This window comes from Talpa europaea (assembly GCF_964194135.1).
Source record: "Talpa europaea genome assembly, chromosome: 8".
NCBI lineage: Eukaryota > Metazoa > Chordata > Mammalia > Eulipotyphla > Talpidae > Talpa > Talpa europaea.
In genome coordinates, this window is record NC_140075.1 from 120,838,183 (window position 1) to 120,855,018 (window position 16,836).

The following is a 16,836-nucleotide window of genomic DNA, read 5'->3' on the forward strand; positions in this document are numbered from 1 at the left end:
CTTTCTGATGCCACCATTCCAGAGCAACCGCTCTGGTGGTAGGGCACTCCCTGCCTGAAACTCAACGACCCGAGATTACATGACACTTAGGCTGCGTCTGCTACTGGCCATTTTCTCATACTTTTGGTGGCTAGGACACCTTGTGCTTTAGCCTTCCTGACCCATGTTTTAGCAGCTCCCTTCACCTCTTGAATTCTGGGGTTCAGTTGCGCTTCATCCTGGGCGTTCATCGTCACACGCCTGCAGGCCACATTTTTTTTTTTTTAATTTTTTTTTTTAATAGAGGCATGTTTGTTTGTTTGTTTATACAAGCACTGGGTACAGTCAGAAGCGCGGGAGGGTGAGAGAATTCACCAGAGCCAGAGCGGGGAACAGAGCAGGCAGAAGGACCGAAGTACACTGCAGAGGGGAGCAGCGGGCGGCAGGAGAGGTCTGGGCGCCATGCGGGACCCTCCTCCGGTGGCCGGGGAGCAGCCGGGGATCGAACCGGCGCCGCAGAGGCCGCGGGCAGGTTCGCAACCCAGCGCTCAACCGCTGCGCCACCGGGGAGGCCCTGCAGGCCACATTTTTTGATAAAAAATCTGTCGTGCCCCTTTGCCTGCTCTTCCTGCCTTGCCTGCTGAAGAACTCATTCAACCTTCAGGAACATTCTAATACTCTGTTCTCTTGAAGGAAAGGGACTTTATCTTTGATCTTTTCCTCCCCAGTTTTCTATCAAGAGCATAACTGGCCCGTTCATGGAGAGCCAAAATGTTTACTGAATAAGTGAAGGAAACACTTCACACTGTGCAACGGAAAGGCTTCGCTAACTCACCTAACAGAACACCATCAAGAGTTTGATTCCAAAGACCTCCCTGTGGCATAAGGGGTTAAACCTCAGCACTATGAAGCAATCCGCAGCTACTTCAGCACTAGTTCGACCCCTGGCCAGGGAGGTGACCCACATGGTGCAGCAGACCTCTCCTGTCTCCCCGCTGCTCCCCTTGGCAGTGTATTTCAGTCCGTCTACGTATTCTGTTCCCCGCTCTGTCTCTGGTGAATCCTCTCACCCTCCTGCACCTCTGGTTTATTTACCCCGGTTCTTGTATGCATGAATAAATAAATCTTTTTTTAAAAAAGAACTGGGGGTGGAGGAGGGTGAGAGGATCCACCAGAGACAGAGCGGGGAACAGAACAGGCAGACGAACTGAAATACACTGCTGAGGGGAGCGGGGGGCGAGACAGGAGAGGTCTGCTGCGCCTTATCTCCCCAGCAGGCTGGGATCGAACCCGCGCTGCACAGGCTGCGGACAGCTTAACAGCGCTGCGCTCAACCGTCTACGCCACCAGGGAGGCCCTGCACCCCAGTTCTTGTATGCATAAATAAATCTTTTATTTTTTAAATTGATTCGACTATAAAATTCCCTCTGTGGATAGAAACAGAGGGGACTCAAGATCTCGCTTATCCTTGGCACATTTGGGCCTTAGGGTAATTTATGAACTTAAGATACTCCCTTGTTAGTACCACCACCACTACTACTACTAACCGGAGTCATTTCAATAACTCCCAACACGCCACTTAAGCCTTTCTGGGCTCCAGTACCTATAACGAACTGATCTTTTGATCACAGCTATTCTCACGTGAGTGCAGACACCTTTTGCCGTTGGACCTAGCCGTGACTATGGATTTCACAGACCACTCATCTATTGGTCTGATGTTTATTTTTTTTTTTAGAAGATTTATTTATGCATACAGAGCTGAGGTGTAGGCCAGCGGTGTGGGGTGGGGGGCAGTGAGTGGATTCACCAGAAACAGAGTGGGGAGCAGAACAGGAAGATCTAGTGAAACACTGCTGAGGGGAGCAGCAAGGAGACAGGAGCGGTCTGCTGCACCCTGTGGGTAGCTCCCTAGTCAGGGATCGAACTGGTACTGCAGTGGCTGCTGAGACTTAACCCCTGCACCCCCAGGGAGGCCCTGATCTAATGTATAATGTAATGGATTTGGGCTGTGAGTTCCTAGAAGGTAGAGCCAGATTCACGGGATTTTTGCGTAACTATTAGTACAGCAGCACAGGTGGTGGTAAGGTATATGCACAGATCAATAGATTGGCCAGACTGATTCAGTGGTACTGTCTCAGGAATAAAAAAAGACATGGATTTTACCACTGAAAGATCAAGAGCCCAGGAAATGTGATCACTCAAAACTAACACTTGATTCTACGATTAAATGTCCTCATGTTGTAATGTGTTTCAGCTCTTCTGCAGGGAAAACGGCAAATCAACGCTATTGTGATTCTGAAATTGCTACATCAGTTTTTCCAAATCCATCTTTTTAAAAAGATTTATGTATTTATTTATACAAGCACTGGGTGCAGTCAGAAGCGCGGGAGGGTGAGAGAATTCACCAGAGCCAGAGCGGGGAGCAGAGCAGGCAGACTGACGAAGTACACTGCTGAGGGGAGCAGCGGGCGGCTCAACCGCTGCGCCAACGGGGAGGCCCCCAAATCCATTTTTTAAAGCCCTACTCTAGAGGAAGGTGAGGAAATAATGACATGCTTTTTGTTAACCAGCCTCCAGGATGCTTCTAGCGGCTCACACTGAGTTAGGAGTGCCACGAAACTAAACACCCATGAAAATTTGCCTTTGGAATCCTTGAGCGACTTGCAGAAAGCATACAGAGTGATTTCTTTTTGGTGAAAACCAATCCCATTGCCGTCCCAAGGAAGACCAAGAGCCCACTTTGAAAGGGAAGACAGAATAAATGAGAGGCTGAATGAGAACATACTCGTGCATCTAGGACATCTCACCAGACTTCTCAGCAGAAAAGCAGAGTGGAATGACATGTTTAAAATACTCAAAGATAAAAACTGCCTGCTAAGAATACCTGGTCCTGCAAAACTTCGCTTCGGATATGCGAGAAAAATAAGAACTTTTCCAGACAGAAGCTGAAAAAATTTTCAACGAGGCATCCCTTACAAAAAAACATTGAAGGGGGCCTCCCTTGTGGCACAGGAGTTACGTTTCAGCTCTGTGAGGCGATCCGCAGCCACCGCGGCGTGAGTTGGAGGCCGGGCCAGGGAGCTACCCACAGGGTGCAGCAGACCTCTCCTGTCTCCCCGCTGCTCCCCTCGGCAGTGGGTTTCAGTCAGTTGCCTGTTTTGTCCCCCACTCTGTCTCTGGGGAATCCTCTCACTCCCTACCCCTGTGGCCTGTTCTTCTATGCATAGATTGATAAATCTTTAAAAAAAAAAAAAAAGAAAAATATGTTTATTTGAGCTTCCTGGTTTTCAATGTAATCTTTTGACTTCAGCTTTGGTAACTATAGTGAATTGTTTTCTGTTCTCTGAAAAAAAAATTTTTTTTCTTTGAAATAGTTTGTTGAAACATCTCCCAACGTGGCATTCTGCCATGCGTGAAGAACAGGTGGGAACACTCTCTTGTGCATTAAATCCCAAAGCACCCCATGTTCATTATTTTATTCCTGAATTTGACAATATTATTTTTTTGAGAATGTTCCGAAATGTTAGATCTGTGATAGAATATAAAATTATCAGAGAATATAATTTCTGCTCCATGTGTTTATATTTTATTATTTTATACTGATTTATGTAGAAATATATTCTTAAAGGGCTGTATTTAAATTTTTTTTTTTATTGTTTTTTTTTTTTTTTTTAATAGAGGCATGTTTTATTTATTTATTTATTTATTTTTATTTGTTTGTTTGTTTTGTTTATACATGCACTGGGTACAGTCAGAAGCGCGGGAGGGTGAGAGAATTCACCAGAGCCAGAGCAGGGAGCAGAGGAGGCAGAAGGACCGAAGTACACTGCTGAGGGGAGCAGCGGGCGGCAGGAGAGGTCTGCGCGCCATGTGGGACCCTCCTCTGGTGGCCGGGGAGCAGCCGGGGATTGAACCGGCGCCGCAGAGGCCGCGGGCAGCTTCGCAACCCAGCGCTCAACCGCTGCGCCACCGGGGAGGCCCAAAGGGCTGTATTTAAATTAAACCTTTAAAATTCAAAGGGAGGCACAAAGTTAAATTCCACTGAGAACTGACCACTTAAAGAGCCTATGTGACAATATATTTTTCAAGATCAAGTTTTTGTGTTTTTTTATGATTTACTTTATTTATGTATACAAAAACGGGGGTGTAGACCAGAAGTGGGGTGTGTGTATGAGGGGATTCACCAGAGGCAGTGGGGAGCAGCACAGGGGGATCTACTGAATACACTGCTGAGGGGTGCAGTGGGCAAGACGGGTCTGCTGTGCCCTGTGGGTTGTTGGCTCCCTAGCCGGGGATCGAACTCATGTTGCCGTGGCTGGCCATAGCTTGACAGTGCTGTGTCTTCAACCCCTGGGCCACCAGGGAGGCGCATCAAAAGGAATAAAATACTTGGGAATTAACCAAAGGGGTGAAAAAAGACTTGAAAACAAAATATTCTTGAAAGAAATTAAAGAAGACATAGGAAGAGGGAACACGTAACACATTCAAGTGATGTGTTAAAAATACTCATATTGGGGCCTCCCTGGTGGCGCAAGCCCTTGAGCGCAGCGCTGTGAAGCCGTCCGCGGCCTCTGCTGCGCGGGTTCAATCCCCGCCTCGGGGGAGAGTCCCGCATGGTGCCGCGGACCCCTCCTGTCTCCCCGCTGCTCCCCTCAGCAGTGTACTTCGTCCTTCTGCCTGCTCTGCTCCCCGCTCTGGCTCTGGTGACTCCTCTCACCCTCCCGCGCATCTGGCCTGTACCCAGCTCTTACATAAAAAGAAATAATTCTTTTAAAAAAATTTAAAAATATATATTAATATTGGGCCTCCCTGGTGGCGCAACGGGTTAAGCACCTCACTGTGAAGCTGTCCGCAGCCTCTGCAGCACGAGTTCGATCCCCAGCCGGCCAGGGAGCGACCCGCATGGCGCGCAGACCTCCCCTGCCGCCCGCTGCTCCCCTCAGCAGTGTCCTTCGGTCCTTCTGCCTGCTCTGCTCCCCGCTCTGGCTCTGGTGAACCCTCTCGCCCCCTGTGCCCCCGGCCTGCACCCCGGCTCTTATAAATCTTAAAAAAAAAACAAAAAACAAAAAGCGCGTCTGGAAGTACCCTGTGCAGACACATGGAGTCGCCCGACCCCGAGCCACGCGTCCCCGGTTCCCGGCCGGCGCCTTCCCCGCGCGGCTGCCCAGGCCCCGCCACGCCCCGCCCGCAGCCCGCAGCCCGGAGCCCGCAGCCCGCAGCCCGGAGCCCGCAGCCCGGAGCCCGCAGCCCGGAGCCCGCAGCCCGGAGCCCGGAGCCCGCAGCCCGGAGCCCGCAGCCCGGAGCCCGCAGCCCGGAGCCCGGAGCCTCTCCCGGCGGGGAAGCCGCCGCCGCGGGGCGCGTGTGCCGCGGGGCGCGTGTCCCCGGCCTTTCGGGGCGAGAGGACGCGGCTCTCAGCGGGGCCCCCCCGTTCCTCTCGCCCGCCCGGGGCGCCGCGGGGGAGCCCGCGAGTTTCTGGGGCCCGGGAAGCCGCCGGCGCGGGGTGTCAGCCCGGCCTCCCCCTCTCCGCCGCCCCGGCGCCCCGGGGAGCCCCAACGCCCGCTCAGCTCGGGGCCCCGGGGCGCGCGGGCTGCACCTGCCGGCTCTCGGGGGCTCCGGGCGCCCCAGCGCGGCGGCGGCCGGGCGGGCGGGGGCGCAGGTCGTCCCGGAGGCGCGCGGAGGGCCACGTGCCGGGGCGCGCGGGGGCGGGGCGCGCGGGGGGCGGGGGGCCGCGGGAGGGGGGAAGCGGGGGGCGGGGGGCCGCGGGAGGGGGGGAGCGGGGGGCGGGGGGCCGCGGGAGGGGGCGCCCCGCCCGCCCCGCCCGCCCCGCCCGCCCGCGCGTGGCCGCCCCGCCGCGGGGCTCGGGCCGCCGGGGGCCTCGGGGCGGGGCCGCGCGCCGATCCGCCCCGAGCGCCGCCCCTCGGGCCCGGGCGGGGCGCCGGCTCCCCGCCGCCGGGAGGCCGGGCCCCGCCTTTGTCTGGGCGCCGCCGCGGCCGCCGGGGCCGCTTTGTGCCGCGCGGGGCGCCGGGCGGGCGGGCGGGCGGGCGCGGAGCCGGCGGGGCGCGGGCGGGATGGACGCGACGGTGTCGGAGCTCCTGGAGCTCTTCCTGCAGAGCCCGCTGGTGGCCTGGGTGAGCCCCGGCCCCGCGCCCCGCGCCCCCCGCGCCCCCCGCGCCCCGCGCGCCCCGCGCGCCCCGCGCCCCCCGCGCCCCGCGCCCCTACGGGCCGGGCGCTGCACCTGCTCCCGGGGCGGCGGGCGGGACTCGGGGGGCCGCGCCCCGGCCTTCCCGCCGCGGCTGCGCCCCGAGACGGCGCCGGGGGCGGGGGCGGGGGGGCGCGCGGGCGGGGCGCGGCGCTCCCCGGCGCTCCCCGGCGTCCCGGGACGGGGGGCGGGCAGGCTCGCCCGGGGGCCGCGGGGCGGCGACGAGACCCCCGCGCGGGCCGCCCCGGGACGCGGCCGGCCGGGTGACCCCGCGCCTCCCCCCGCAGGTGAGAACTTTCGGGCCCCTCGGCGGCGGCGGCCCCGCGGACAAGCTGGCCGCCTTCATGGACCTGGCGGACGGCGTCGTCCTGAACCAGATCATGCTGCAGATGTGAGTCGGGGGGGCCCGGGGCGCCTGCACGCGGGGTCGTGGCACGTGGGCCGGGCCGGGCCGGGCCGGGCGTCTCCCGCCGCCCTGGGCCCGGCGTGGGGTTCCCCGAGGACGGACTTGGGGTCGCGGGCTGCTCGGAGCTTCCGAGTCAGGAAGAGAAAAGCCGCCTTGGGGCGAGGCGGCGTCCGGGCAGGAAGCTGGGGGGCCCCGGGCACCTGTGGGCGCCCTCGGGTCTCTCCAGCCCCTTCCTCCGTCCTCACCCCCGGGCGCTCCAGGCGGCGGGTTGGGAGCTTTCCCACGAAGCGGATCCAAACCCACCCCCTCGGGGAGTGGGGGGCAGGCGGGGCGGGCGCCCCGGGCCCTCTGTCTGGGGAGCCGAGCGCAGGCCCGGGGCGCGCTGCAGCTGCTCGGGTGACCACATCCTCCGCGCGTGTCCCCACAGCCCGCCTCCGCCTCCGGGCCGCTGGGGCCGCCCCTGGGGGAGCTTCACGGGCACCTGCAGCAGTGCGCGTCCCGGGGCTCCCGGCCACCCCCCTGAGCTCACCTGCCCCGGCCCGGGCCGCTTGCCACCCGCGAGCCCGAGCCCCGGCCTAAGGAGGCGCTTCCTCTGGGGCCCGGAGGAGCAGCAGCCCTTGGCTCCGGCCTAGTCAGAAAGTGGTTCAAACAGACGCCCCTCCGGGGGCTGCTGCAGAATCCCCCAGAACGCAGCTCCTTGTGGTCCCCCGAAGTCCTGCGGCGCGGCCTGTGGGGGGACGCCGGGTCTTCATCTCGTTGCGGGCACCCGCCTGCCCCAGCCCGGTGCTGGATCAGCTTCTCCCTGGACCACCTGCCTCGGGTCCGGGCCTGGGGGAACCGGTTTCCCAGGGGCGCACGAGGGCACAGGCCGTTCTGGCCACCCCCCCCCCCCATTCTGTTAGACCCCAAGACTCCTGGACTCCTCTGACCGGGGAGCCGTCCACCTGTCCTCTCCCAAGCCCAGGACTGTTTAATTAAAAAGCCCAGCAGTGTCCCAGCCTTTCATGCAGCGCTTCCACCCAGGCAGAGGGGAACAAAAGCTTGGGGCTCTTTCTCTTTCTCCCCTGACCTTTGGAATTCCTCGGGCCTTTGCCACTTGCCTGTAAATCAGGGGAGCCTGGTGGCTGCTCCTGTGAGAAATGCCAGCTCCTCGCCGCTCGCCTTGGCCCGGGGCTGAGCCGTCGGAGGGCCCCTCTCCTCTCCTCCCCGTGGCAATTTAAGTGTTATTTTCTCCGGGTGACAGGCCAAGGTCACCCTGCCCAAGTGGAATCAGATAAGTTTGCAGCTTTAAGGCGTCCAGCTGGGCTTCTGTGTCCTTCTGGGGGGTCAGAGGAAGTGGCTCCCCGGGGGGCTTTCCAGGTGGAAGAGGAAGGAGCCAGGTGCTGGAATCAGGTGGTGGTTGCCTGTGTGTGTTTGGGGGGCAGGGGAGCGGGGAGCGGGGAGCTGACTCTTCATGGGGGCAGAGGATCTGCAGGTGGTGGGAATGTTCTAGAACTTGACAGGGAGGTTTCATTTTTCAAAACCCATTCAGCTGTAACTTCAAATCTATCATTTCACTCTAGAAATGACCTCAATTAGGAGAATTAAAAAAAAAGAGCTCCCTGGCCTCCCCCGTGGCGCAGGCGGTTGAGCGCCGCCCTGTGAAGCTGTGGGCAGCCTCTGCAGGGCAGGTTCGATTCCGGTCGGTCGGCTAGGGGGAGTCCCACGTGGCGGGGCAGACCTCTCCTGGGCCTCTGGTACCAGCCCCCGTCTGCAGTGGCAAGTGGAGAAGCTCCCTGAAGAGAGGGTTGTGAGGACAGGACAGGCCTCTCACTTGCCTGGTGTCTGTTTGGGGTGTGCCCCCTCAGCCAGAAGGGACTGGAGGTACCCCAGTAGGTGTTTCTCCCCCCCAGTCTAACAGTCTCCCCCATTCTTAATCTCCTGGGTTTCTGTGTGAACCTTAGCCCTCTCCCCTTCCCTCGGTCTAGGGGCTCCCGGACCCAAGCCCCGGCTCCCCCAACACTGAGTTCAGCCCGTTTTCACTGGTGCGCACTGGAGAGATGGCAGGCCAACTAGGGTGCTGGGAGATAGCGCCGTCCGCCTTATCTCGAGAAGTTCTGTGTGCTGTGGGCCTCTTTGATAAATTCCCCCCAACTGGTTGAACCTGAGAAAATTGCAGGGAGCAGAAAGCTGGCCAGGCGTGCAGATAAAAGGCGCGTTACCTGACACTTCAGCGCCATATGGAAACTGGCTGGCGGTCACGTGACTATACCTGGGCCATTGTCTGGCACCTGAGGAAGGCTGCAGGGCCCGTCTGTCCCGCTGACATCAGTGCCTGGCAGCAGTAAAGCCCAGTGGGCTCAGCTTTCCGGGGAGGCCCAGGTCTAGAATTCCCGAATGAAAGTGAGGCCTTGAGTGGCGTGCATGAGGCTGCCTGGGGAAATGTGCTGGGAAGTCCTCTGTGCACCCCGGGTCTCCGCGTGTCTGCTGGTAGGGACTCGGGGAAAACAAGGTCTCTGAGTCACTCTGGACACATGTCGCCGTCTGGCAGGGCGGTCATGGCAGCGCGATGACTCTGGCATCAGGCGGACGAGTTCAGATCCTCTCTCTGCCACTTACTGGCCCTGTTACCTCGGGCAAGTTACTTAAACTCTCTAAGCCTCAATTTCCTGATCTGTAATAAGGGGATGGGTTTTTTAATAGACTTGGAGGATTAAACCAGATTACGCCTATGGAAAACGCCCAACGACGTCAGTCATCAGCATCGTTGGAGGGAGCCGGGCGCTGGGCGTCCGTGTGCTGCGTCGTCCATCTGTGAGCGTGGACACTTTCTGACTGGCTGTGACAACTGTGGGGTGCAGCCGGGGACGTGGGGAGGGAGCCGAGAGCTGTGCGCACTTACGGCTCCCTGAAAACCCAGAGCTGTTTGCTTCGTCCAGGCCCCTTCCTAGCCCCTGCACTGCTGCAAAATCCTGGAAAGCCTAGTCACTATCCAGCAGGGGAGCTCCGAGCTTCTGAAGTCGGTTGAAGGGCAGTTTCTCCGCAGCGTGTTCGGGAGGAATTGTTTCCATTCTGCGAATAATTGTTAGTTGAATGGGAGTGTGTGGATACAGAATGTTTGGAGCCAGAAAGATTTTATTTGGCAATTTCGGTGGCTGCCTTTTTTGATCGCAGCCCGTTTTTTTGATTGTGACGGTTTTTTTTAAGGATTTATTTGTTCGTTGCATAGAAGAATTGGGGTGTAGGCCAGAGACAGAGCGGGGAACAGAACAGGCAGACGGACTGAAACCCACTGCTGAGGGGAGCAGCGGGGAGACAGGAGAGGTCTGCCGCGCGGTGTGGGGAGCTCCCTGGCCAGGGATTGAACTCAGGCCGTAGAGGTGATAGCACCGAGACTTAACCCCTGTATCACCAGGGACACTCTTTCTGGGTGTCATAGAGATGAGAGAAATATATATCATCTGTAGTCTGATGGTGTAGAGGTGGCTATGCTGATATTCTGGGGCCTTCCAGATGTTGCTGATGGTCTCTATGATACTGTATGTTCCTAATGTGGTTTTCTGCGAACGGCACCCCATGCTGCAGCTTTTGAACGTCTTTCTTTATCGACTTCTGGTACTATAGACACCCCCTTTATCTGTGTTAGTACGTAGTTTCTGGATTCAGTTTTAATTTTAAGAAGTCTTTGGAACAGGATTGAAAACTTGGGGACTGGCCTGCTTGGCATAAGCCTAAATTATAACTTTTGCTTTAAAAGTTCTAGGAAGGGTTGAGCGCCTGCTGTCTAGTTAGACATTTTTATGGGAAGGAAGCCCGAGGGGCCCCACACTTTGGGCTTGGGTCTCTGAGTTGGGACAAGCCACCAGATGCCCGTCCCTGTGTGTCTGCTGTGCCAGCAGCCTGCTGCGGGACTGGAGCTTTTGTGTTCCGGGGCTAATTGTGAAGAAGGTCCTTGTGAATGACGGCTCGGGGGGGACACAGTTGTACTTGGTCATAACGATGTCCTCTTCCTGGAGTACTGGGCCAAGCAGAGCCCAAGCTGGCCAGTGCAGACCTGGCCTTTTAGGGCTGGGAGGGTCCTGTGGTCCTTTTGCAGAAGAGCACACTGGAGTCCAGAAAGCCTGGGCCAGTACCGGAACCCCTGTCTCCTGTCCAGCTTCCTGGAGAGGTGGGGAGCCCATGGTGCGGGCCACAGCGGGGCAGCCCGTCCTTCACACACTTGGCTTTTGCTTCAGTTTGTTTCCGAATAACCTGTCTTTACTATGAGAGCCTTAGCGACAGAAAGGAGCGTAGTAAATGGTGAGGCTCTCGGGAGTATCGTTCCTACTGGCTTATTGCTGCCCCGAACTGGGGAGAAGCAGAGGCAGGGCCTTCGGAGGCTCCCCTGCTGTCTCTGGGATGCCCAGGACCGGGCGCTGGGTGTGTGCTGGGCCTTGGCACGTGCAGCGAGTCCCCCGGCTGTGCCCAGGCCCCCTGGCTCCTGGCGGCTCTGGGGTGGTCCCACCTGGCTGAGCGGGAGCTGGGGCTGTGACCACAACAACGACGCGGAACAAGCCTTGCTTGTTCTCTAAGTTCCGCTGCTTGAAGACGCGCGTGGGCCACTTACTGAAAGTGCTGCTCGTCTGTTAAGGTGGCTGTAGTGCGGGGAGAGAACTGCGTCTTTCAGATAAATTGTTTTGTTGTGAGGCGTGGTGCGATCTGTAGCTAAAAATGCCTTTGCAGTTTAGCCACCGAATGCCGCCTCTGTTCCTAAATTAATTTCCACTGAACTATTAACCTTTATTTTCTCAGGGATGAATGGCTCCAAGAGCAACATGTAACGTGCAGAGGCTTGGCCAGGCTCCATTACCGTGTGGGGACAATAAGAAATGTTGGCCCGTGACAACTGAAAAGGGTCCTCTGGTCGTGCCAAAGTACCTGTGCGCCTGTTGAGGGGTGGATGCAGGGTGACTGGAGAAAATTCATGGCCGATTATTGAATGTAATGCATAGAGGGGTTTGCAGACACAATGCAACGGAGGGACTCTGCGTCGTCATCCAATATTTATTTAATGGTTGACTTTTAAACAACGTGTGTTTCCAAAAATGGGAATTGTCCTAGTACATTTGCAATGGTCTCTCATTTGGCAGTTGTGCGTTCTTGGTTGGCTTTGGATGAGCCAGCGCTGGGATTGCATTCCACTCCCCAGGCTCACCCCTGCGCTCTCCCTCCGGGACTTCGTGACTGTCTCCCCTCCTCCAGCCCTGGCGGCTCAGCACCCCAGGGCTCAGCTGACAGATGAAACCCTGCAGGCAGGTCCTCATTTGAATTCCTTCACGAGACAGGGAAGGAGAGCTTTGATGTGAAAAGCATCATTGTGCACGAGGAGGTGGGATTTGAGCTAAATCCGTCTGTTCTCTTCAAGTGGGAAACAGTTTTTGGCAGAGAATTTCAAAAAATGTCCTGATGAGTGACATTATGCATCACTTCATTCAGATTGCGAGTTTCATCTCAGCCGGTCCTGACTTTTGCCTGAGATTGGAAAATAAATGATACTTTGGGGGTTTCCCACATGAATTATTTGTGTCTTTACTCGTAGCATTTTTTCGAGGGTGCATTGTGCGCCCTGTGGTGTCAGACTGATGATGTCAGGTTGTCAGGATTGCATTGTGCCCCTGGAATGTAAATTGCAGGCAGGACCAGCAATTTGGTGACAGGAGGGGGGTGCTGCGAAATGGAACCTTTTCATCTTGCTTGTTTATTACACCAGCAAGTGCACCTTCCCTCTCCACTCTCTAGCTTGACATTTCACATGCTTTGGTTTGTTCAGCTTTTCATCCTGGCATGTTTTGGGGGGGGGGGAGGTTAGTGATCTCTTTATATAATGTAACTTTCGGGGTCTGCCGTGACATGGTGGTGGTTGGCAGGTGCTGCTAACAGTAGGAATGGACTTAGCACTGATCATGGGCTTGGGGGGCGTGGCGGGGGAGCAGGAGGTGTCATGGCTCGTTGAGGTGCGGTGGCTGAATTAGGATTTGACTTCACCCACACTGGGCCCAGCCTCATGGGAGTCTGGACTCAGAGAACTAAAGGCTCCATCGCAGCTGGGGGAGGAGGTGGGCAGGTTCGGGGAGATGTAATTTTCACTGTGGTGTTTCTTCCCCTAGAGACCCCAGGCCTACAAACCAGCGCATCAACAAGCATGTGAACAATGACGTGAACCTTCGCATTCAGAACCTGACCATCTTGGTGAGAAACATTAAGACCTACTACCAGGTAAGGACAGATCTCGGCTCCCCAGGAGCGGGGCTCTGCGTCTGGCCAGTGGCCCTGGGATGATTTCACCACAGGGAGCCCAGAGGGAGTGGTCAGGGCCTCTGCCTGCTGGTGCTTGGCGTGTGCTCACTTGAGTCTGTTTTGGGGGCACCAGAGAACGGTCAGATGTTGGGTGGCTTTGTCCTGCGGCTGTTCCTGGGCTGGAGCAAGGCATGGTGTGGTGCCTTGGGGCCCCGGAGAGGTGCCTCGATTTGCAGTTGGGGCCCCAAGCCTGCATTCCGATGGAGACTTGCTGGACGGGCTCCTGGAAGAGGGGCGTCCTGTGGGGGTGCTGCCTGCAGCTCAGTGCCTCTGTCCAGGTGTCGTGCCAGGACAGGGACATAGCAGGTTCTCTCTGATCCGAGCAGACAGTAAAGGAGAGTCCTAGAGCCCTCGGCGGCTCTCTCAGGCTTTTATTGAGCTTTTACATATAGTGCAGTAACCAGGTACACGCCAGGCAGGGGTGCCCCGGGGGCCAGGAGGCTGGCAGGCCTCCCGGCCCCTGGCGAACCTTCACTTTTTACGGGGCTGGCTCTCCTCCTGCCTTTTTCTCTCACCCGCCTCTGCTTCTCCGGGCGAATATATCAATACTGCTGCCAGGGCCCACAGAAGTAAACAACACAACTGTCGGTAATGTGACAAATGCAGGCAGGGCAATCCTGCCCAGCAGGCAGGGCAATCCTAAGGGCAGGAGGGCAGAAAAGCCTGAAAACCATTTACCCTACACTAGGCCAATCTTAGGCACCACAGAAGGGCTGTCTCTGGGCTGAGAACATCGTCAGAGGGCCCCCTGCCTGCAGGCGGGAGCGTGGGGGCCGCGGGTGGCATGAGGACTGGCCATGCCTCAGAGCGGGGCGGGCCCGCGGGCCTGCAGGGAAGGCCTGCTAAATCCGCGTGCCAGCCTTGGGGGTTCTGCCGAGAGCCCGCGTGGTCGTGATCTTTGTCGGCCCCGCTCTGATGGGAAATGCACTGAAGCTGGGCACCTCAAAGTGCGGCTCGGAGTCCTGGTTTTCAGGCTTTTTCTCAGCAGTGACACTGTTTCAGTGAACGTGTGCATTTCCTGAGACCCCTGGTGGAGGCCCAGTGACTGACTGGCTTGGTGGTAGAGGGACCCTCTTGTCCTCTGCTCCCTCCAGATCTGGGTTCCCAGGACCCCAGGGAACACCGCTGGAGAACTGCTGCTCTTCCTCTCATGCCGGGCATTCACCTGGGCCAGACTCTGTCTCAGCGCCCTGGGTTTAATCTTGGTTCTGGGATTCGGGGGCATCTCCAGGGTCCCGAGCTCCCTGCAGGTGGACGGAAGCCCTGGGGGTGGCCGCCATGGCCCGCGCTCTGCCTCGGGGCGGTCTCCTGGGGGCAGTGCCCGATGGGCTGCCGGCGGCATCTGCGCTTTGCCGCCGGGCTGCGTGCAGGACCAGCTTCTGCCCAGGGCCGCGGCCTCTGCTCCTGTCCTGATTCCACAGGCATTTGGGAGAGGATGGGACAGGGAGGAGACACGGCCGGGTTTTCTGAGATGGCGGCTTCCATCCTCCTGCTGTTGGGGTCAGGTTGCTTGGGAGGGTTTTAGGGTTGGGGGTGCTTTGCCCGCGTGCTCGTTCAGTGAGCGGCCCGTGGATGGTTGGTGGCCCACACCGGGAGCTCTTGAAGCAGGGCCTCTGGGAGGCTGAGAGCAAGCCCCAGCGCGTGAGTGACCAGTGCCCACTGCACCGAGGACCGGGGTCCGCGGGCGGCTGCGAGGGCTGGATCGTGGGGCTGATGCAGCTTTGTTTCCTTGTCCCGGCCAGACAAGCTGTAGGCACCTGGTTTCTGCAAGGGCTTCCCTCGCAACAGCTACAGGCACGGAAGCGGGTGAGGGTGGCATTGCTGCCCACTGGGGTCTGAGCGTGGAGGGGCTGCTGGTGGCTGTGCAGCGGGTGCTCGGCCCTGTCTGTAGGCACCTTGTGTGCTAACCAGCAGGTGTGTGCCCAGGACCAGGGGGAGCGGGTGGTGCTGACGGGTCAGACACAAGTTGCCCAGTCCAGTCTGCGAGGGGGGGGGTGGGAAGGCTTCTTGGAGGAGGTGACACCTGAGTGGGGCTTTGGTGAGCAACTGAATTTCCAAATGTGAGGGCCGTGGGGAAGAGGTGGAGGCTGAGCGCTGTGCTCCGTCTGCCCGGGTAGCGTCTCCACGCCTGCTGGGATGCGGGTCTGCGTCACCAGGGTACAGACGAGTCAAAGCCAGGAGGCGAGAACACCAGCCCGAGAGTGGCAGGAATCACAGGGGCCGCGCAGGGCCAGGGCAGGCAGCACTAACGCCAGCAGGGGTGGCTGAGAGCTGGTGTCCTCTGAGGCCGCGGTGAGGTCCGGGGCGGGGATCTGCAGCTCTGCGTGAGCAGCCCGGGGCACCGGCTCGGGTCGCTTGACCTCACACGTGCCCGCCTGTCCTGTGGGCTGTGGGCCAGTGGGGACCCGCACCTCTGATGGCTCCTGTCTAGGCCGGGCAGCAGGGCCTCACCATCCCCTTTGGACTGTGGCCTTGGGGCTGGTTTGCTGCTCTTGGGATGCTCGGTATCGTTCCAGAAGGTGGGAAGCTTGTGGGGAAGAAAGGCGGACCCCCAGGCCGAAGGGGAGCTACCCCTTGTTTCTGCTGCACTGTCAGCCCTTGAGGGCGGGGCAGGCCCCACAAGCACTGGCGGCCTTGGCCCCCGCCCACCCCCCCATCGGTGTCCCCAGAAGCCCAGCCGCTCCGGCCCCGTCGCGGGGCCAGTGGGCCGCCTCCGGTAGGTGTGGGCCACGTTCCGCTGTGTATTTTTTCCTTCCGATTTATTGTCACGTCCAGTTAAGTTCTCGCCTCCTTAGTCAGCGCTCTTTCCGTGCAGCTTGGGAAACAAACGTGCAGCGAGAAAAGAAAGAAACACCCTCGTCCCAGCGCCCAGAGACAATCACTTTTAATGCGTTCCGTGCTTCCTTCCGGGTGTTGCGTGCACAGTTTTTGTTTGGCGCCCTGTGGTGCTGCCCTGCATGCAGCCGCACATCCTGCCTTTTTGCCTCCCACCTGACGTTGTGGCGTGAACACAATTGTTGTTATTGTAAAGAGACACTCAAAAGAGTTCTCCAAGAGAAGGGCCACGGGGCAGCGAGGCCGCTGGCCTTTCTTACTTGGATGGGGGTGACTGCCCCCCACCCAGTGAGTGGGACTCCCTCTTACTCAAGGCTTTCCATAGACAGGATTTGGCTGGTCCCCCCGACCGGCCCCCGTGGGGCAGGCGCAGCTGGGAAGGACAGAGACCTTCTTGGATAGCGGGGCTCAGCTCACCAGGAGCTCACGTTTTGCCTCCAAAAACCCATGGAGACGAAGGCTCCTTGACCTTTAACGGGCAGAGGGCGGGCAGTGGGCACACACCTGGCCAGGTCGAGTCTGACACCACGTACCTAAGCCAGACACGTGGGGTTCCTCCCCGAGCTGCTGCGGGGACGCTTCTAGAATCGGCATTTTCAAGTTTCCGGTGCGTGGGCTGGAGCAGTGGTGGTTCTCAGTGTCCGCCCCAGCCCAGCAGCAGCTCCGGCCTCCAGAGAACATGTCAGAATCAGCTCGTGTCCCCCGGCCCCAAATTACCTGGTGAGAGGCCGGGGCTCCTCCAGCCCTCCAGGTGATCCTGATGGGGGAACCCCCAGAACGTAACTCGTGATGTCTGCAATGGACCTTCAGCCAGGCACAGAGCCCCGTCCTTACCAGGGCACCCCTCCCCACCACTGCTGCATCCGTCACACAGGTCATCTGCCCTGCGACCGGAAGGCAGGGCCTGGCAGCCTTCCAGAAAGAGGGTGCAAGGATGAGAAGGTGACCAGAGGCCGGGTGCAGAGGGCGGGGTGACAGTGAGTGGACAGGTCTCGGGGAGAAAGCGTGTGGACCACACACTGATCAACTCGAGGTTGGGGCACCAGCTCCGGGACAAGCACCCCCAAGGGGGACATCTGCTGAGAGAGGCTGGACCAGAGCT

General features: G+C 58.6%; 1 protein-coding gene across 4 annotated transcripts in view; it reads left to right on the forward strand.

Moving 5' to 3' along the window:
• Positions 1–6,047: 6,047 nt before the first annotated feature.
• Positions 6,048–16,836, forward strand: part of CCDC88C (coiled-coil domain containing 88C) — a gene marked incomplete at its 5' end in the record, with an annotated part of 107,887 nt that continues 97,098 nt past the window's right edge. For all 4 annotated transcript variants that reach the window (XM_084240802.1, XM_084240800.1, XM_084240799.1 and 1 more), the window contains 3 exons: positions 6,048–6,107; positions 6,466–6,569; positions 12,710–12,818. In XM_084240802.1, the coding sequence (XP_084096928.1) occupies positions 6,048–6,107; positions 6,466–6,569; positions 12,710–12,818 (273 nt within the window). The remainder of the gene's footprint in view (positions 6,108–6,465; positions 6,570–12,709; positions 12,819–16,836) is intronic.